The sequence below is a fragment of the Melanostigma gelatinosum genome, assembly GCF_949748355.1.
Source record: "Melanostigma gelatinosum genome assembly, chromosome: 13".
Lineage (NCBI taxonomy): Eukaryota > Metazoa > Chordata > Actinopteri > Perciformes > Zoarcidae > Melanostigma > Melanostigma gelatinosum.
This window is the reverse complement of record NC_136646.1, coordinates 1,827,486-1,850,608: the sequence shown is the minus strand read 5'-3', so window position 1 is coordinate 1,850,608 and position 23,123 is coordinate 1,827,486. Positions and strand designations below refer to the sequence as shown.

Here is a 23,123-nt window from a genome sequence, read left to right as displayed (position 1 = left end):
TTGTAGATCCACAGCTCTCGACGACATCGGCTGTGAACAACTTAACAGTCTCAGCATGAAATCCACAAGAAAGGAATGGAAAAGATAAGAAATAACTGATATTGTGTAGCTTTAATTGACAATGTTATGCAATACCTGACAGCGAACACAAGAGGGAGCTCCTCTGCACCGCACACATATGAGCTGGACACAGCAGCATATTACTGCCACCAATATCAAGTTATTTTCATAATAACAAGAACATTTTCTTGTATTAACGTACGCCTTTTCTCATTATGATAAATACGTTAACACTGTGAAACACCATACAGGAATTCACTGACATTAACTTATATCAGACCAAACGCCACAAAACTGCCCCAGGAGGAGAGCCGAGATGGAAGCTAAGCTAACCCAGCTAGGACCAGAGGCCGTTCCACTACCCAGCCTACTGCTGGCTGTCTGATGTTCGGTCGCAGAACAATAAGATGGATGAAAGCAGCGGGAGATCAGTGACTGTTGAGCCCACATCTTCACAGGGACCTGGATCCATCGTCCATCCCGGATCAAGCTGCACTCAGGTGGACATCAGGACAGAGCTCAGGACTCCGGTGGGACGAGAGGAGGTGGGCTCTGTGTTTACACCATCATGCTTGGTGCTCACACAGTCAAAGTTGAGGGACAATGTTTTCCTCAGGTTGGATTTTTAATGTTAAGATGTCGGTCATATTAGACTTGTTTTTGTTGCTGCTGTTCACAGGAATGTACAGCTACGTCCGTTTTGTTTGTCATGTGTTTGTCACATGGCATCAGTCGATTTGAGAACTTAGGAGTTCTTCTGATGTGAATCTTTTGCCTTCGAATGACACGCTGTGTTTTCACTTTACTCATGAAATGATGTTCCAAGAGAAACATCAGCATGTCAGCATATCTCCCCGCAGGGTTCACACACCAAATCCAACGCGGTCGAACCCTGAATGAATGCTCCCCAGTGGCCGCCCTCCATCTGCCGGTTACTGTGATAACTTTCTGTAATTTCATCACTGAAAAGAATCATTACTGCAAGGTCACTGGAGCAGCCTCGTGCTGTCTTTCTACCAGCTTTGGTGCATAGGGGCCTCCAGCTGCAGGTCCAGGTTCACCTCATTTACTTTACATTTTCAAGGCAGAAGGGGAATTTAACAATTTTATGTTTTACCTTCTTAAAATGTTTTATAGTGTGATAACATACTCATTTCTTTTTTTTATATATTTCTCATTATTTCAACACATCACTTAATACAAGTACTACTTATTAATACAATTAAAAGAAGTTCCAGTCAATGCTTTAACATGTAGCCTGCCATGGCCTGATAGATGGACAATGACCTGGATGTGTTGGTTCAACACCTGGATGTGTTGGTTCAACAGCTGGATGTGTTGGTTCCTGTTCCTATATGGAGCCTGTTAGAGCGGCAGTTTATAAAAAATAACTTTTTGTCATCATTGCTCAAACTGTCACTCTATCCTGGCAGTAGAGACAGATAACCTGTGGAACAATCTGCTTCCTCTGCCTCTTTTCAGTGCCACTAATGACATAACAAGATCCCGACGTTGGTTGGTTAGTTTTGGCTGCCGGGTCACAGACGTTCTCACTGCCTGAAGTTTAAATATAATCCAGTATCTCCTCAATCCCTGTTTGACTCTGCAGCATGTGTGAGACTGATGGAGAGCCGAGGATATGCTGCTGGGTTATTTTATGTACTGCCAAAATAAATAAATAAATAAAAGAAGGAAGAAATGTCGTCATTATGCAAATAAGTTGTGTTCTGGGTTGGTGGGCTTGGGTTTGAGTTTGTGGTGAGCAGGCTGACACAAGGGGAAGTGGGCCTGACGCCATTCAGACACACAGCATTGAATTATGGATGATTCTGTCGAAGAGAAATGCGTGTTTACTCTGTTAGTATTATAATTATGTATTGTGCTTACATGTAGCTTAGCAAAGGGCCCCCTTGGTTACTGTTGCTATGCCTATCAAACGTTAGGTTTGGACAGTTGGCTCGCTCCGCGCATATCACTCAGAGGTTCACTTTCTATGTGTGTTTGTTGTAATTAGAAACGCATCATATGAGTCGTGTTTAATCAGTTTTAATACAGTTTTTAAAGGAGCCTTTATCCGACAGTGAAGGAAAGGAGGCGGAGTTTCTGAGGGACGAAGAATTCACTTCAGTTAACTTTAGAAGTGTTTCTAGTTGGTTGCCATGGCGTGTGAAGGGAGCGGCATGTCAGGTAAGCTCAACGCACACTTAAAGACGTCCATTCGAGTTAAAGTGCATATTCCTATTTATCATGGCTGTATTTGTGTACATCGCCTGGCTGTATCCCGCACAGTGACACCATTGTGAACATGTAGGTGGAGGCAGGGCCGGACTGGCGGAAAAAAGTGGCCCGGGAGTTACTGTCAGACCGGCCCACTCAATACACCCACTCAATGCATCGCACGTATCGACCAGTCAGTGGCCTACTTGGAAAAATAACATACACTTAACATTATTTTGGATGATTACAAAGAAATTACATCATACATGTTTTTTTTTATAACATTTGGATCCACCAATTTGCCCGGATTATTATTATATATATATATTATATTATTATTAATTATATATATAATTAATATATATATATAATAATTTATATAATATATATAATAAATAATATATATATATAATAATTTAATATATATATATATATATATATATATTATATTATTATATATATAATATTATATTATTATTAATTATAATATTATATAATATAATATATTATATATAATTATATAATATATATAATATATATATAGTATATATAACATATATATACTATACTACTATACTATACACATTGTACTATACACTGTACTACACATTCTGTACATTCTGTACTAGCTGTACACCAGACAGGTTTGGCTAGCTGGATGACGTCATGTTAATAACGTATTTAGCTTTTTAAAACAACGGGGACGGATCCAGCACGGACAGTTACGGGAGTGAGGGATGAGGAGGTAAGGAAACATGAGAACACCAGGGTAGGGAGTGAGGGATGAGGAGGTAAGGAAACATGAGAACACCAGGACACACATGGAGAACTCTGTCAAGCTACATGTTAGACAAAGTGAACATCTTTTCTTCTACATAGTTGTCCTCAGTCTCATCTGCTTAACTTGGTCATGGAGGCATCAACATGTAATAGAGATGTTAAATTAACAGTGACAACTCATCATAGCTTAATTTAACATCAGTATTCATAATTACACTTCATGTTTACTTCTCCTGATCTTTACCTCCTATAACAAGGTCCATAGGGGCATCTCAATGAATGAACATGTTATATTATATTATATAAGTGTTATTTACTGATTGTTTTCGTACATGTTAAATATTTAACTGCCAAGTAATAATGCGTGTTTGATACTTACATTTTTTTTGCATTAAATCATACTGGGATGTTTGCTGAAATTGATAGGATGGCCCAACCTAGAACATGTTCCAACAGCCGCCACTGCAGGAAACGATACAATCTAACAATATTCAGGTTACCTTTAATTACACAAGTTGGAAAAATGAAATGAAAGAAAACCCCTCGTTGCTGGCAGGATGTCGCCTGAAGCATGGAAGTCCAAACTCTTAGTCCGCTTCACTCAAGAGAGCAATAAGATAAAAGTGTGGTACCTTAGTTAATGCTGCTGAATCGGTATTACATTACTTATCCCCTCCCCCCAAAATAAAGGTGCCACACCAGAATGCCGGCTCCGGCGCTGAATCTATTTGAGGATGCTGATTGGCTAAATTGTATTTCACTCATTTATATCTTTAATCAGCATTAAAGCATCATTGGCTAAACTGCTTCATAGACCCGCCTCTTTGGGGCAGATTGCATGCTGGGTGTGTGTAGGGGTGCTGCCGGCTCACAGATGGAAACCACGAGTGTGAATACAGATCGCGAGGAGTAGTATAAATATCAGTCAGAGATTATGATCTTTAAGTATTAGAGTAAATTTAACGTGTTCTGTGAAGCATAGAATACAGTCGGGGTCGGCGATCTCAGAGCGAGGGCCGGTTGATGATGGAGGTGGTCCGGTATTGGACCGGCCCAAACCCCGTCGGCCTACCGGGGATACCGGGGGATCCCCGATGGCCAGTCCACCCCTGGATGGAGGTTGTAACGCTGCCTTGTGTCATTTAACGCGAGTAACCCACTGATGCTGTTCTGTTCCTCCACAGACGCGAGGATCGGAGAGGCCGTGGTCAAAGGGTGAGTCTCCTTTCTGTCAGTTGGCTGAAGTACGTTCTTCAGCTGCTTTACCTCACGTCAGTCCTTTGTGGAACTAAAGTCGTTATATCGCTCTCTTTAAAGCCACAACAATAGTATTGTTGTCATAGTGGAGCTCTACGCTGCTGTAAAAATCACATAAAGTCAAATAAAAGGAGGCATCACTTTGTCTGGAGCTTAATTTGATTCGTGTCGCATACACTCATCAATGCAGTTAAGAAGTTACCTTCCACAGCTTCAAACGGAGCCTCTGCACAGTATCGGGTTTGTGAAAGTGTTTCATCGTCCTGTTGTCCTGCAGGCTCATAGAGGAGGAGCTGAGGGACATGTCCTCGGAGGACGTCCCAGCACTCACTCTCCACTCGGCTGTGGAGCATACTGAGCAGGAGCAGAAGATAGTGACCCGGCTGATCAACCGTATCCACAGCATCTGCGACACTATCCGAGCCAACGAGGAGTTACAAGAGTGAGTCTCTCGCCCGCTGTGTCTCAGCGCTTGTGATGCAATACGGAAAATAGAACCGGGGTAGATGTGTAATACGCGCTCCGCAGTTTCTTAACATTGTGAAGTTTTAGCCTGCTTCACAAAGAGGAGGCCGGAAGCACGTGTGTCCAGCTGCTTCCTACAGTTCACACGCTGCAATAATAAATCTACCAAAACTGGTTTACAATTAAAAGGATTTGAATCCCACCGATGCAAGTATGATTACAGTTAAACAATGGAGTACATACTCCTATGAAATATTACAATATTACCCCACTTTGGAAAAAACTCGTCCGGGACGGGACGGCTGTGTCTCATGGGACCATGAGACACAGCCGTCCCGTGGCACCACACGCTAAAGAGAACGAGAAAAACGCTTTTCTATTCCCGCCCTCATATCGGTTCGCAACTCCTCCCCTTCCGTTTATCCCAATTCCTATTGGCTAACTTCCAGGAGTGTATTCGCCTGTCTGGCTTTCTGTCCCTGCGTTTACTAACACATTCAATGTCGGTCAGTTATTGCTTAATCCCTTCTATGATAAACATTCCATATAATAGATAAGACTTTGCAACTTTGGCATAAGCTTCATGTCTCAAATTCTACTGTTAGCTACTAATCCTAAAACACTTTATGCTTATCTTAATTATGCATTTCCAAAACACTTATGATGACTAATTATGAATTCTTAAATATGAATTATTAAACACTTTTATTATATCTACTAAACACACAGTTCTACGCTCAAATTTCGTACAACATCTACTTAAACTGCATCCTGTCTCTCTTTCAGAGCAATTGACGGAGTGGCTTGTTCCTCCAGCTCGAAGTGGGACCACATTAAGCACGTGGCGGCCAGAGTGATTGAGGAGGGGATCACCTGGGAGAGGATCGCTCTGTTCTTTTACGTTGCCGCCAAGCTAGCCGTCAAGGTGGGTTAGCTTCTTTTCTTCTCAGAGCTTGCCTGTCCATCAGAAGGTCTGGCAGTGCTGTGACCTGCCTCGATGAGGAGGGTTGTGTTCCAGCTGGAGAGGCGATCAGCGCTGATGCTCACTACCAGAATGATTCTTGTTCCTTGGAATGCATCTGTCTTTGCATGACCTACTGCAGCTGCTAGTGATTTATCAGGCGTCCATCGGATCGCTCAGCCAACTTTTGGCGCGTTTCACTTTGTATTTTACATTCAAAGCTTTACTCATCACCTCAAAAGTGTATTGTTTTAATTTGAAATGTCTTCATTTGGGGGCTTTTCCAAACAAATATTGATAAAAAGTGATTGTTTGCGCTTCTGTGTGTATGTCACATATACATACATATATATATATATATATATATATATATATATATATATATATATATATATATATATATATATATATATATATGAATATATATATATATATGTATATATATATATGAATATATATATATATATATATATATATATATATATATATATATATATATGAATATATATATATATATATATATATGAATATATATATATGAATATATATATATCTATATATGAATATATATGAATATATATATGAACATATATATCTCATATCAGACAACAGTCTGATGTTCACTGATCCAGCCATGTTATTGAATTTGGCAGCATCGTCTCTTTGTGTATGGACCTCTTTGTGTTTCTGCTGTCCATCAGATGGTGGAGGCTCGCCTCCCTCAGTTAGTGATGGACATCCTGAAGTGGACCGTGGAGTTTTTCACGAACAATCTGCTGGGCTGGATTGTGGATCATGGAGGATGGGTATGTTGGGCCTTCATTTCTTCCATGTGCTTACTCTCAGAGCACTTTCCTCTCTACCATGTTGGTTCTGTGGTTCTGCGGAACGCAGCGACTCTGCGACCTTTGTTCAGTTAGCCTCTCTGTATGAGATGATACAGCTGTATAGATGAAGCTCTCTGCGTTTCCTTCTTGGTGGGACTGCAACAAGGCGGGGCCAGCCCTATAAATGCCAACGTCTGGCCCTGATGTACGGAGTATAGTTTTGGAGTTTCCCCGTTGGCCGTTGCTCTTTTAAAATAAATAGGGGGGGACCCTCCTCCATAGAGTGCCGCAGGGATGACGTCATTTTGTAGAGCAAAGTTAGCTTAGCAGTGGTTCTCTTGACCAAAGACAGCCTACATGATTTTCCCATCCACGTTTAGTCTCATTTACCCACATGTTAGCAACCGGCTTAAGACACCTAAAAGCCTCAAAATTCACGAGAAGGGTATCTGCTGATGTATTTTATATTGTAGAACAAAGCGTAAACTATCATAAGCTTGTGTTAACCACAGACCTTATTTCAGGCATCCTACCAAAAACACATCAAAACAACCATTGACTTTGAGACGACTGAACAGGAAGTGCAAAAATGCTGACTCATTTCTGTGTTTTAGTCCCGCCCGTTTGCTCAGTGCTCCAATCAATTTCCCCATTTCCTGTTGTACTTCGATATGCTACGTCTGCTCAAAGGTAGCATTACTATGGAACTGAAGTTTTATTATACGCGCTCACTGTGTATGTAGACACATCTTAAGTTGGCTAATGTTAGCGAAATGCTAGCTAACTAGCTAATGTAGGGCTAAAGCTAAGTTGATCTGTTAATGTGAGATTCAGACATGTTAGCTTCCTCTGATCTCTGTGGTAACGTGAGAGAGATTATTAAGATGAATTATCGTTAGCCAGAAAAGATCACGCTAACGTTCCTTTGCTAATATTATCTACCTGCCGTGCCAACGTAACTTTAGTATTTGTCATTTATTTGGATATACACAAAGTCTGACACCCCAGCAGAAGTTACCTGTGTGTGTGTGTGTGTGTGTGTGTGTGTGTGTGTGTGCGTGTGTCCCTCAATCACATACTGTAGTCCTAACTGTTGTCTTATTGATGCTACATTCTGATACACAGAAATTGAATGCACCCGACTAAACGACATTGACTAGCATCACCAGGCACAATTGAAAATGTAAATTAGTTCCACGTGTAGCTAGTACGTTGTACTGGAAGGTGGATTTACAACACTGCAGACCAGCCAATGAGAGAGAACCTTCACCACCTCGACACGGCACTTCCTGCACAAACCTGCTGTTTTTAAATAGCCAAGCATCAACAGCGACCGCAATATGTTTTGTATTCACTGGACCCAGATCTTGGGGGTGGGTGCGCAGTGGAAAACGAATAGAGAAGAGCTGAGAACAGAGCTGTACCGTGGAGACGCGGCATTAGTCTGATACGGGATTGACAAACGATGGTAGTGTTCACACATGAGACAACACACTGGCTGCGCAGTACGTTAGGGGTTAAGTTCCGGTGGTGGAAAAGTTTTCAAAGGAGTTTGAGGGGCTGAACATCGCTGACCCAGCTGCTGCTTCAGCTTGTGAAGCTTTATTCACAGTTCTGCTCACCGTGAAGTGCACAGCAGCATAGCAAGGCGGATGGATATTTCTCATGTTTGTTGTCACTTCCTGCACCGACAATAAAACATTCCGGAGCCACATGGACGACAGATAGTCAATCACATTTGTAAAAAAGTAATCGGCATTTAGTGGCATGAATGTTTTCCAGATGCATGTTTTCCACACCAGGTGATCGGAGCCGTCTCTCCACAGATCAACAGTTTTTCGGAGCTGGAGGTGGCGTCCGTGCAGAGTGTGTCGTCGCTGAGCTCCCACAGCTACGGCCTCATCGTCATCTTTATCACCGGCCTGGCTCTAGGGAGCTTCATCACCTGGAGACTGACCAGATGGCACTGAGGCTCGCAGGAAGAGACACACACAGACATGAAAGGGCGAGGAGATGAAAAGGGGAGGAAAATACAGCTACGCATGCTGACGGGCGGCCTCATCTTGTTGAGTCACAGTTTCTGAAAGAACTGTTTGTATAACAGTGCATTTTTAAAAGAATTTTGAATAATTGTGCAAGAAAAAAAACTGTATTTTTAGCATGCCATCTTTGATTATAAATATAACTTCAAAACTGCATCATATTTCACGTCCTCATTGAATTATGAGTACAGTGCATAATGCTAATGGTAATTGCGGACCAAGTGTGTGTGTGCGTGTGTGTGTGTGTGTGTGTATGTGTGGCAGAGAATTTTTCTGATGCCATGACTAGACTAAAACTACAGAAAAAAACACGAAGACAATCATAGAGTCAATGATGTGTGTGAATGAAAGGTTATGCATCAAACCCCAACTGTAAAAAGCGATTTGAAGACCCTTATCTGTGTGTGTATTTACAGTGTGTGCGTGTGTGTGTGTGTGTGTGTGTGTGTGTGTGTGTGTGTGTGTGTGTGTGTGTGTGTGTTTGTCTTTGTATCCCGGTGGGGACTTTGACCTGACTGCACACAGACCCATGGGGACTCGTGTCACCGTGGGGACAAAAACTGAGGTCCCCACCGGCAAACCCCTCCTACAAGCTTCAGAACAGTGTCTAGACATGCCCCATGTAGTTTTCTCAGAAGTCCCCTGGAAACCATTTTCAAGAAAAAAATGTGTGTGTGTGTGTATGAATGCTCCCCTAGTGTATACACACTAGTACTGCAGTCCCCATGAGGTAGGCTGTTCTTGAAGTGTGTATCGCTGTTTGTCCACTCTCTATTGCCCCCTATTGGTCAAAGGTAGTATTACAGTTTGGGAATACACTTTAAATGTGTCTTTTTGACCAAAGATAAGCATGAATGAAATGCTACATTTGATAAAAAAGAAATATATGTATAAATACACAAATACTTAATATTAATATTGATATTATTTATATTGCTATAGTTTTTTTAAAAATTTGCATAAAAACAACGATAACCATAATGTATATTGTCTATATATTTCTCATGTAAAATGCCTGTTTTAAGTTTCTTCCATACAATTGTAATGATATTTTACCACAATTCATTATCTCATCATTGATATTATTGACAATAACAACAACAATTATAATAATAGTCTATATTTGATTTATTTTGCCATGTCAGAGGTGTAAGATCAATAAGGTCTTGTTTTGTTGCACTGCTTTTTTAAAGCTAACTTTTAAACAGTGCTCACTGTTCAATGACAATGATATTGATGATAACAGACAAATGCAGGTTTAGAGTTGTATCCATAAACATAAAATAGGAGTAGAAAATACATTTTCCTTTAAATCAATACAGCAGGATGGTTTGAGGGGCGGCCATTTTCATGTGTACACTTACTATTGCAATCGTTATATTAGGCTAATCTCCGTGTAAACTACATATGGCAAGTTGCGGACTCACTGAGGAGAGGTTTTGCAGTAATGACTGAAAAGACAAGGGGAGTAGTAACATCACAAAGCATAGAGAGTCGCAACTTAATGCTTCATCCACACACTCTTGTACAGCGTGGGAAAGCACATTGATATAGCCAGATGCCGTTCTTGAAGTCGGAGAAAAATAAGTCCCATTACTCCCATTATTCATTCACTTGTTGGCGTGTGTGTGGGCTGGTGTCAGCAATGTCTTGCTCCTTATGTATTTATGTTTTATGATTTTGGACTCTACAAAATTAATTGAATTATTTATTTATTATATCTTTAAGCATGTTATAGCATTCTGTGTCAGTTTTTGATTTGATTGTTCTATTATTATACTATTCAAATGCTATGCATCTTCTATAGTAGGTCTATAATACGCCAACTGAAACAGTATAGGGTTACGGTGGTGTGCTTGTATATTTACCCATAGTGTTAATACTTAAAGTGCTTTCCTGTTATTTGTAGCCTATAGTATCACTCTAAAACATATTTTACTGTACGATGCCTTCAGCCTGAAATCAACAGGGTGTGAGCTATTTATTCAGGTTTTAGGAGCAGCATATCAGACAGGATATATTACGCAGCAGGATAAAGAGTCGTGAATTTCTACATTGAATAAAATATACTAGGATAGTTTGGGTTTGGTTGTCCTCCAAGGATATTTGAATATTTTTGACTTAAAGTATGCAATTTGACATCATTTTGGACCACTATTACGACCATAGATAACGCTGCAAAAGCTAAAAAATAAACTTTCTGTATAGGGCGTTAGGGCGAGGGACTGTTAGACCCAGCGATGCTGCTGGCCACCAGCCCGCTGTTGTGACCATCTTCTGTAACTAGTGAAGCATTTAAGCATAGTGGAATTAGCAAGCTAGCTAACTAGCCAGTTGTCTAGTTTGCTAGCCAGCTTGCTAATTTAACAATGCTTGAATGCTTCTCTATTTACAGAAAATTAGCCACCCAAGTTGCTACTCATCTGGCTGGTGCTGAAAGTGGGCCCTTCTACATTTCACTCTTTGGTGTACCATGATTTATTTTTCGCACCAGCAGTTCTCACAAGCAGCTGCGAGCTCATAATGCTTTTCTGACCTCTTCATATCAGTTTCTCTGGATGAATCATGATGGCAATTCATAACAGTGCAGTGCCAGTGTTTTTGCACCGTGCTTAAGTATGCTTAGTATGATTTTACAGGGCAAACATTTCCAGAAGAAACAAAAGGTCAGACAAAGCCTGTGATACATGTAAATAATGGAATAACTCCCTGCCTGCTCAGGAGAAAGATAAGCTACCTAGCTCAGTAGCTAGCCATCTGTCTCTGGAGCTAAGTCTGCTCTCTTCCAAGCTGCAACAACACTTAGCCACACAGACGTGCGTTGTCATTATAACAACTAACTCTTCAATAGACCACGGAAAACCGTAAAATGTATTTCTATGGTGGCACCCCTTGTAGCTAGCAAAGCTCATTGTAAGTTGTTTTGTAACAACTAGCTATATGGTGGCTACAGGCCTCATTTTTTAACTCTTACTTTGAATATTCCCGTGGTGACCTTCTGATCTAATGCATGGAATCTGAGGATAAAACTCTCTTGCGCACAACACTATATATATACTATAGGAAGAACTTGGAGCAACATTGCATTGGGGTAAGGATAAAAACCCTGACTTTTTGTCCCGCCCTTTCGGACTGCCGAGTTACGATTTTCCAAAGTTCTGTACAGTTTCCCGTAGTGATTTATGGCATTTTGCAATCATTTGGCTTAAATAGACGTTCAGTTAATACCTAGAAAGCAATGGGCTAGCATGCTGACAATTTCACAGTAATTAAATCTTTCCACATAGATTGAGTGGTATGAAAATCAATGGGAAATTCCGTACACCTTTCCTGTAGTAATTTATGGCATTTTGACTTTATCTTGACTTTATTTGGCCTAATTTCCCCAGAAAAGAATGGGCTAGGAGGCTGACATTTTCACAGAAATTCAAGCTTTGCCCATTCATTAAATGGTATGAAAATCAAGTGGAAATTCCATACACTTTCTCCATAGTGAACTATGGATTTTTGACTTAAGTCGGCCTAAATTTGCATAGAGAACAACGGGCTAGGACCCTGAAATTTTCACAGCCAGTCGACCTTTGCCCAAAGACCACGTGGTATGAAAATCAAGTGGAAATTCCATACACTTTCTCCATAGTGAACTATGGATTTTTGACCTAAGTCGGCCTAAATTTGCATAGAGAACAACGGGCTAGGACCCTGAAATTTTCACAGCCAGTCGACCTTTGGCCAAAGACCACATGGTATGAAAATCAAGTGGAAATTCCATACACTTTCTCCATAGTGAACTATGGATTTTTGACCTAAGTCGGCCTAAATTTGCATAGAGAACAACGGGCTAGGACCCTGAAATTTTCACAGCCAGTCGACCTTTGGCCAAAGACCACGTGGTATGAAAATCAAGTGGAAATTCCAAACACTTTCTCCACAGTGAACTAAGGATTTTTGACATAAATCGGCCTAAATTCGCATAGAGCACAACGGGCTAGGACCCTGACATTTTCACAGCCAGTCGACCTTTGCCCACAGATTAAATAGTGCGAATATCAATTGGAAATGGACTGTGTTTATTTCACCCAACAGAAAGGATTCGAACCAAATGACAATTATCTTCCCAAGTGGCCGAAAGCCAGTTTACACCAGTCTTTTCTCTAACTTTTTATACTTTAAAACGGGGTAGAGTTTTGAATCCTTTTCTCCTTCAAAGAGGGGCTCGTCACCATTACATACCTATAATCTGGACGTCGTAACTGCAAGTTAAGGTCCCCAAAAACAGCCACAAAGGGCTTAATTGGGGCCTTAATCCCTTATATTAGTGGATTTTTTGACATATGCAAGAATGGCCATAACTTCTCAAATATGGATCCCAGAACCCACATATTGTGGACACACATTGTGGACTAGGCCTACAATAGGATCACCTGAATAAAATCCCTCTAGATTATCTAGAAAAGATTTTTGCCTGTATCAAACTCCGACTTCAGCATGGGGTACACGTCCCTAAACTGTACACCCTGTCGCACTCTTGGTGAGATTAGACCAACTTTTACTTCTGAAGATGTCAGAGCCCTGCTTTTTTAATATGTTGTAGACAAGCCCCAATGAGGCACATTCAAGTTGGATGGGACTCCCTAGCACTTAGCATGCCTGCGCGGGAAGAGGGGCAGTTGGCCTACATTTGAATGGGGCATTTTGAACGATAAAATGAATGGAAAGTGATTACCCAAACGGCCCATCCTTCAACTAGTCATAACTTCTCACAACATGGTTGAATTTGATGGGATATTATGAACTGGGTAAACTGGGTGAGATGGGTGAACTGGGTGAGATGGGTGAACTGGGTGAACTGGGTGAACTGGATGAGATGGGTGAACTATGGATTTGTCACCGAACTCGGCCCAAATTCCCATAGAAAGCAATGGGCTAGGACCCTGAAAATTGAACGGTCAGTCGACCTTTGGCCGATGACCATGTGGTATGAAAATCAAGGGGAAATCCCAAACACTTTTCCCATAGTGAATTATGGATTTCTCACCGAACTCGGCCCAAATTCCCATAGAAAGCAATGGGCTAGGACCCTGAAAATTGAACGGTCAGTTGACCTTTGGCCAATGACCATGTGGTATGAAAATCAAGGGGAAATTCCAAACACTTTTCCCATAGTGAATTATGGATTTCTCACCGAACTCTGCCCAAATTCCCATAGAAAGCAATGGGCTAGGACCCTGAAAGTTTAACAGTCAGTCGACCTTTGGCCAAAGACCATGTGGTATGAAAATCAAGGGGAAATTCCATACACTTTCTGCGATGGTACACTTTCTGCTATGGTAAACTCCGTACACGTAGAAATTACGGCCTTTTGACTCAATTCTGCCTAAAGACACCTAGAAAACAATGGGCTAGGAGGCTGAAATTTTCACATTAAGTCAACCTCTGCCCCAAGATGAAATGGTCTGAATATCAACGGGAAATTCTGTACAGTTTTCCCATAGTGATTCATGGCATTTAGCATTTATTTGGCTTAAATAGACGTTCAGTTAATACCCCTAGAAAGCAATGGGCTAGCACGCTGAAAATTTCACAGTCAGTCGGCCCTTGGCCACAAACCACGTGGTATGAAAATCAATAGGAAATTCGGTACACTTTTCCCGTAGTAATATATGGCATTTTTCTTCATTTTAAAGTTATTTGGCCTAATTACCCCATAAAACAATGGGCTAGGACCGTGAAATTTTCACAGTCATTCCATCTTTGCCCCATCGTTAAATGGTATAAAACTCAATGGGACATTCCAAACACTTTTCCCATAGTGAACTATGGATGTCTCTACCCAGATGACACTTATGTTCCGACATGGCCTTCAACAGTCTTTTCTCTCAAAATGTCCACTTTAATTTAAAGTAGAGATTTGATTCATTTTCTCCTTCAAAGAGGGGCTCGTCACCATTACACACCTATAATCTGGGCCTCGTAGCTGCAAGTTAAGGTCCCCAAAAACAGCCCCAAAAGTCAAAATTGAGGCATATGACCTCATCTTTCGGCCTGTTTTGGCAAGTGAGAAACGGGCCATTAAATCATAGTGAAAGGTTGGAACTGCCTGATTTTTGCATAAATCAGTCGCCTGTGATAAGGTGATGCAGGATCTAAAGCGAGATATCTGTAGAACCTTGGGAAAGCTAACTTCCGGTAGCAGCATGCTAACGACTTGAATCCAATTGAACCTTGAAGAGGGTCCTGTTTTGTCCATCATATGTGAATTTCATCAAAGAAGGCCATTGACAAGTGTTTTAAAATTGATCAATATTAAAAAGTGGTCACAATCCAGATTTTACCAGTCTTTTCTCAAACTTTTTATACTTTAAAAAGGGGTAGGGTTTTAAATCCCTTTCTGCCTCAAAGAGGGGCTCGTCACCATTACACACCTATAATCTGGGCCTCATAGCTGCAAGTTAAGGTCCCCAAAAACAGCCACAAAGGGCTTAATTGGGCTCAATTGGGGCCTTATTCACTTATATTTTGGCATATGCAAGAATGGCCATAATTTCTCAAATATGGGTCCTAGAACCCCCAGATTGTGCACATACATTGTGGACAAGGCCTACAATAGGACCACCTGGAAAAAAATCCCTCTAGATTATCCAGAACTGATTTTTGCCTGTATCAAACTCAGACTTCAGCATGGGGTACATGTCCCTAAGCTGTACACCCTGTCGTACTCTTGATGAGATCAGACCATCTTTTACTTCGGAAGATGTCAGAGCCCTGTTTTTTTAATATGTTGTAGACAGGCCCCAATGAGGCACATTCAAGTTGGATGGTACTCCCTAGCACTTAGCATGCCTGCGCGGGAGGAGGGAATTGGCCTACATTTGAATGGGGGATTTTGCCAGGATAAAATTTATGGAAAGTGATGACCAACTGGCCCATCCTTCAAATAATCATAACTTCTCACAACATGGTTGAATTTGATGGGAAATTGCTTGGCAACATTCCCCTTGATGACTTGAATAGGAAAATATTGCGGAAAAATCTGCAGACCCTCTGGAATGCTATCTCCTGTTAGCAGCATGCTAATGACTTGAATCTAATTGTACCTTGAAGAGGGTCCTCTTGTGTCCATCATATGTGAACTTTAGCATAAAAAGCCATTTACAAGTGTTTTTATTGCACCCAACAGAAACAGCAACATGTACACATCATTAACAGTCTTTTCATAATATGTTAGTTAAATACACATATAAATACTTCTGTTGAATACAATGGCTTGTAAATAGTTGTAGTTTCTATTTTATGAATATCAATGGTTGTATAATTTTTTAACAGTTCAAAAATGCTTCTATTACTTAACTTCATTAGAAATGCTTGTTTCATTTCAATGTCCTTTTTTAATTGAATTTTTTTTTTACATACTTTATACTAAATTCTAGTTGAGCAATAAAGTCTCAACTTAAGCAGGTATTTTATGTAATCCTTCCGTTTTAGTAATTACTATTACCTGTCTAAGTTATTAACAACGGCTGCAGACCAGGCCGAGCCTCAGAGCTCCCTCATGCTGATCGTGACCGAAGGAGTGGGGGATGGGTGAGGTTACGGTGGGGACAGTCAATGTCATGTTCTGTGTAAAGTACCTTAAGTTTCATTGCTGACATTACACAAAACCTGACGTTTACCATCATCATGGGGACCATGGCGTGGCCCCTCCCCCATCAGTGCATGCGCCCGTGGAGAGGTGACTCACTGCCTCAGACTGTCGAGCGGCTCCACACACATGTAACTTGACGGGCTAGCTGTGGAACCTGGATGGAAATGGTAAGTTTTTAATTATTGTCCTTGCTCCTAATGTTGGTACATGTACTGCCATATAAAAAGAGCTGTTGCAATGTGCTGGAAGTTAACCGAGATGGACAGCTAATATTAGCTAACACTAAGCTAACATGTGCAGCTAGCATGTGCAGCTAACAGAGCTGTGAGTGGAGCTGGGTCTGGATAAAGGTGGAGGTGGGTCTGGATAAAGGTGGAGGTCTGAACAGACGTGAGTGCAGCTTCCTGCTGTCACAGTGTTTTAACACATTGATATTCAGGCTAAATGTAGCCTCTGCTCCAAGGAGATGAACTACAGCAACAAGGGCTCACATGTCCTCTCATCACACTGTTCACTGTTTCGGGCTTGTCACCTTTTTCACTCATGAGTTTGCAGGTATGCGATCTGAGACCAGCCTACCGTTAACGGAAGGCTGGACAACTAATTACAGTTAACTACAAATGGATAATTTACACATCGTGGGGCTTTTTTAGTCACAAAATGATATTTAGATATTGTTTAGAATTTATATTTTATCATCATTATCTTTTCCCACAGAACGTGAATATTATGCTCAACAAAGAGACATATTTGACATATTGAGTCAAGGTTAACTTTAAAAAAAGTATTTCTTCACATGTAAGCAGATATTGTAATTCAAATAACCATGGGTATTGAAGTAGAATATTTAGCCTCATACTTTCAGAAATAAGTAGATCACCTTACTATAATGCAGCCTATAAGACCAGAACAAATTACTTTTAATTTCAGTCAAAATGTAATAATAGCAGCTCAGGCAACAATTTTAATTACACAAAATTCTACCACTGCAGCTTGAAATACTGAGAAAGTCTTTTGTAATAGTGTAGAATATTATACTGAATACTTCAGGGAGTCTATTGGTTTCAATCCCAAACTGATCATACTCTCAGGGTTTAAATCATATAACTATTTAAAAATAGTCTAGACGCAAATGAAACACATTTTGACCCATCAAAGATGATGTTGAAGTTATTAGTTCATCGTAAACCATATTAACATTTCTATCCTCTAATATATTTGCAGGCGCTGATGTGACAGATGGCTTTAACCCTGAACAGACCAACGAGGTAGGATATGTCATCTTCTTTGGGTTCTTAATTGACAGTTAACCTGCTCGACTGTGAATGTCGAACAGAAATCAAAACAATGCTAGAGTAATTAATTTCTTACAGACTACAGCTAGTTAATCACACATATTAGACTTCCATTATTACGACAGTGTTTCCCACAAGGATAAATTAAATAGTTTGCACTGCAGCCACTTATTCATAATGTCTGATGAAATATAAGTTGTAGTATTTGTTGTTTGGTTGTGTATTATTTTATTTATGTAAAACAGTGTAGACTGGTAGGTAGGTAGGTAGACTGGTAGGTCGACTGATAGGTAGGCAGACTGGTAGGTTGGGAGCCTGTCTAAACATTACAAAAAAATGATTTGTTTTTCAGGAAGAACACCAGCGGTCCAGTGACAATACCGATATTCTTGACCCCACTCCAGCTGATGTCGATGAGGACACAAGTGTTCCAGAGCTCATGAGAACCGACAGTGGAGTTGTAAGTTTATTTGCAAAACTTCACATTCTAACATGAAAAGGGCCATGACATCTGTCAGTTTACAGGAATCAGGGTAATATTTTCAGAGGCTGTGATGATTATTGAAAGCGGTAATGTGAAGTGCCACTACGAGACAAAGCACAAGTCTTTTGAGCTAACGTCTCGCATCTCAAATAAAGGCACAGGAAAATAAACCTAAGAGCCCAGCACTCAATTTCTTTTCTAAACATGTTGCCTAGTTTTAGTCTATTGTTTTGTCTTGACATTTATTATTGTTAAATGCTTGTGATTTTACAATGAAGAATATCCAAGTCTAATCCTTTCTTTTTTTAAGCTCAACAGACAAATGCTCAGAGACAAAAGAGAACCTCTATCAAGTTCTGAGTACAGTGATGAGGATGATCCACATCCAGCCAAAGGTAATATTTCGAGTAAATGTGAGGATTGTGAAAATTTCTGATAAAATATTTCTCTTGGAAAGAAAGCACACACTGTCCAGGTACATTGCTAGCCTTAATCATTTGCATGCCTTTTACCTTGCCTGTATTATTTATTGATTTATTTCCAATCACTTTCCCTAATACAGTTTCCTTAAAATACCACATGAGTGTTTATTCTGTGGGCACCAACAGATTGTAGACACTATTTGATTGGATGTATGAAATTAATTGAAAGTCTGTTATTCTCAGTTTTGCTTGTGTTTTAATAGGTAGTTTGGATGAAAAGATGCTGGTTGGAGAGGCCTCTGGTCAATCACACACAAAAAAAGGTAATCTTTTCAAAGTTTTTCAGTTTCTCACCTAGGATCAAGTTATTTAGTGAGTCCACTGACATGAGAATACATTTTATAGATTCCCTATCCAAAATAGAAATAAACTAATAAACTATCATGTATCGTTATGTAGTATGTAACTTAGTTAATACGTGTATTAAGTAGTTCAAATGAGCTCCACCTTTACCAGCTGCAACATTAAAGTGATACATTCATTAATGCATCGATAATTATTATCCAATGATTTCAGCCTACTATAAATATATTATTTTGTCCATTCTGCATAGTGAGTATACTTTAACTTTCAATATTACTCTGTGCGTTTCTATCACGCACCTGGTTTTTGTGTGCCCAGGTTTTGAGGCTAATGAAACACCATATTAAAGTAACTGGCATCATTACGTAAGGAAATATAATTTCACATCATCCAGTATATTGAATTCAGAATCATCTATGTAAAGGACTCATTTGTTCAGGTCAGTAGATCTCATCTAGTCCTAAATCACATAATGTCCTCTGGACTAAATGGACAATGACCAGTTGTTTTAAATGAAGTACTCCACTTGTGTCATGTAATACTGAAGCTAGTGTTAGTAAACCGTGTCTTTGTTCATACTTCTGCAACTACCGTCTATATTTCTGCTGCGAGTTCTATTTTTGTATTAGACACTGTTGCTCCAAATACTTATGTTACTGCAACTACAGGTTGTTCTACTCGTATTTTGTGTACTGCTACAGTCAAGATCGATACAACATTATAGCCTCAGTACTTGCTGGTTTTTGAATAACATTAAATTACTGTCTCATTTTATTCAGGGTCATCACAAACAAAAAAACAGAAGTGGACCAACGACGAAATCCAGGCTGTGGAAAAAACACTCATGGACCACATCAGATCTTGGAAGGTTCCTGGAATGCATTCAGACGTCACCACTAGCTCTCAAAGGAAGGAGGTGGGAGGCAGTGAAATTTTACACAAAAAACCGAATTGATGCACTAAAGCGAAAGTCTTTGCAAGAAAGGTAAGCTTTTACATTTGTGCACTATTGTGTTCAGATGGAAGACTACAGGTACAATCTTTGCTGGACATTTATGCACTTCTGTTGCTGGACGTTGTTCAATATTGTCAAATGGAAGGTTTAACAGGTTTTTTGTTTTTTTTGAAGAATTCATAATCGTGCCTGTTCTCTTTGACATTCCTCGTTTTCTTTGTTAAATATTTGAATATTTCTATTTGCGTTACGGCATTAAAGTTGTACGAATCTATTTTGTGATACACAAACATATTTTCGTTGTATTTTTTGTTATTTAAAACCATTTCACTACACTTAAAAAGTGTACATTGCAGTGCAGTTGTAATAGAAGTTGTACACAACAGTTGTGAGGCATTGAAAGGTTTTGAAACAGTAAGTGTTGAAATAATGTTTACAGAATTACAATTTAAGTATTGTAGTAGTCAAGTTCAGTATTTGTTTTGCAAGTGAAATACTACTTTGAAATATTATGCTGAGAGCATTGCAGTTGTGATACTGTGATATTCAGCTCCATCATTTGTAGGTTTTTTTTTCAACTGAAATACAAAGCACTGAATATCACAGTATCAAAACTGTAATGCTTTCAACTGTAATATTCAGTGTACTATATCTGAAAAATGCACAGAACTTTGAAATAAAGCTGTGAAGTTTGAACATTTCTGATTCTGATCTGACATTTACATTGAGTGGAGTTCAATATACACAGATGAGTCATTATACAATTACAACATTTAATGGTGAATCCACAAATGCAATATTAAATGAATTAACAAAATATAATACAGAAACAACTCTTTTTTTTAAATAAAGCTCTAGTTTCTATAAACTTACCCTCCATTGAATACCTTATATAGGCTTGAATACCTTATATAGGCTTGAATTCCGTATATAGGCTTGAAAGACACATTTTTAACAGTGTCCCCTGGTGGTGGTTTGTATTATGACATGATAGGAGCGTCCCCGCTGGGATAGAAACACCAGACAAAAATTCAGTTTTTTAAATTTGAGAAGTTTTGATACTTGAGTTGATATTTTGGTTCCCAGGACCAAAACAAAATTTATGTGATGAAAAGTATGCCGTTATTCCATTCAGAAAATGAGGTCCCCACGCGTAACCTCTACACAGGCGTCCCCACCATGTAGCAAAAACGTGTATGTGTGTGTGTGTGTGTGTGTGTGTGTGTTTGTGGGTATACGAGCTGAGAAACCTTTACCTTTGTTTGTGGGTTGACATCAGCCCCGTGGTTGAGAAGGACTTCTGCCACATTAACCTTGTCCTCCTGGGCTGCCAAGTGTAGTGGTGTAAGTCCGCTCTGGGTATGAGGATAGAAACACGTGTGAATACACAAAATAATGTGTTATGGTGGAAGCACATGAGACACTTGGCAGCGATGTGGAGCGGCGTGTAGCCATTCTGAGGCAGGTCAAAGAGATGCAGGGGTTAGGAGGCTGGACTGAGCTCTTCTCCCACTTTAATGGATTATTGTTGGAATGCTGTTAAGCATTCCAACTATTCTTCGAATCTTTATTCAACTTCTTCTATTTCTTCCGTCGCACCGCTTCTCCTCCTTCATTTTTTAAGCTACAGAAGCCGTTCAACTATTAAAATGTTCAGCTCTTTCACGAGAGGTCTGCTATGACTTTTCATAGTTCTAACCTTTAAACTTTTTGAAGTATTAAGCTTTTTATTTTCAATGGGATCTCTATGGAGAATATTTTCAAATGGCTTCAGGCACACAGGTGTTCACGATTGAGCCAATTAGTGATGTTGATAAACACACAAACTCACAGACACACGCGCACGTACACTCCTCTCCCTCTCTCTCTCTCTGTGTCTCTCTCATACAGTCATTCAGGTCTTAGGGATCTTTAGAGGTCTTTCCCCCCTCCTCCACCCCCCCCCCCCACACACACACACACACCCCATTTTAAAATAAAAGCCGCACACACATGATTTGTTGCAGCTGTTACGTGTTGCATCTCGGCCAATCAGACATGAGTATTCTGATAAGTTTCCTGATTCGAGTGACATTTACACACACCGCCCACACAAGAGGGAGAGGTGAGGAAAGACATGGCAGAGCAGGACAACAGTCATGTAAGCTGTAATCTCCAAATGAGAAAGTTTGCCAGAGATATCAGAGCCTCTCTTGCGCTCTCTCTCTCTGCCTCTCTCTGCCTCTCTCTCTCTCTCTCTCTCTCTCACAAATTCTTTATTGTCTCTCTCTCACAAATACTTTCTTCTCTCTCTCTCACAAATTCTTTCTTCTCTCTCTCTCTCTCACTAATTCTTTCTTCTCTCCCTGTCTATGTCTCTCTCTCATACAGTCATTCAGGTCTTAGAGACTTTTAGAGGACCCCCCCCCCCCCCCCACACACACACACCCCATTTCAAAATAAAAGCCCCAAAGAGTGAATTCTAACTGAACTGCTTGTGATGAAGCCTGTCATTTAATAACCTCTGTTTATGTGTGTCAGACATTATGATTATGTCTCCTCTCCCCCACCCAGCACCACCCTTTCAAAATAAAAGCCCCATGGATTAACTGTATGTAAACATTAAGCTCAAAATTAGGCTTTTTTGTTGAAATAATGAATGCTCTTACAAATACTGCAACAACTACTACTACTGCTAATATTTCTAGTATTACTACTACTACAGCTGCTACTACTTCTACTACAACTTTTGCTGTTGCTACTATTACTAGTGCTATTACTGCTACAATCAATATTATTACGACCACTACTGCTATTACTGCCACTACTACTATTACTTATATTACAACTGCTATTCATGCAACTACCAGTACTAATACTACTACAGCTATTAGTACGACTGCTACTAGTACTACTACTACTGCTACTTCAAATACTGCCATTACTTTTACTACCACTACTACTACTACCACTACTGTTATATTAAATACTACGACCACTACTACAGCTATTACTACTACTACTGATACTAGGCTACTACTTCTTCTAAATACTAATACTTCTTCTAAATACTAATACTTCTACTACTAATGATACTTCTACTACAACTACAACTTCTACTACTACTATTACAAATATCACTACTGCTACTACTACTACTTATTCTAATGCTACAAATACTTCTACGACTAATAATACTTCTACTTCAACTACAACTTCTACTACTATTACTACAAATATCACTACTTCTGAAATTTGTTTAAGCTACAGATATTGTTCAAATATCAAAATGTTCAGCTCTTTCAGGAGAGGGGTGCTTTGACTTTTCATATTTGTAATCTTTAAACTTTTTGAATTTAGCGTTTTGCAAT

The 23,123-nt window shown here is 39.8% G+C and overlaps 1 protein-coding gene and 1 long non-coding RNA gene across 2 annotated transcripts; both read left to right on the top strand.

Annotated features, from left to right (window-relative positions):
• Positions 1-2,219: 2,219 nt before the first annotated feature.
• LOC306787324 (apoptosis regulator BAX-like) lies at positions 2,220-8,537 on the top strand (the record flags this gene model as incomplete). Its single annotated transcript, XM_079282442.1, has 5 exons — positions 2,220-2,247; positions 4,242-4,272; positions 5,566-5,704; positions 6,442-6,546; positions 8,394-8,537. 5 exons carry the CDS (start codon positions 2,220-2,222, stop codon positions 8,535-8,537), a joined length of 447 nt encoding a protein of 148 aa, XP_079138568.1.
• A 9,359-nt stretch (positions 8,538-17,896) lies between these two features.
• On the top strand, positions 17,897-20,921 carry LOC306787117. Its single transcript, XR_013772527.1, has 4 exons — positions 17,897-18,009; positions 18,344-18,428; positions 18,719-18,778; positions 19,598-20,921. It is a non-coding gene; the product is annotated as an uncharacterized lncRNA (long non-coding RNA).
• Positions 20,922-23,123: the final 2,202 nt, after the last annotated feature.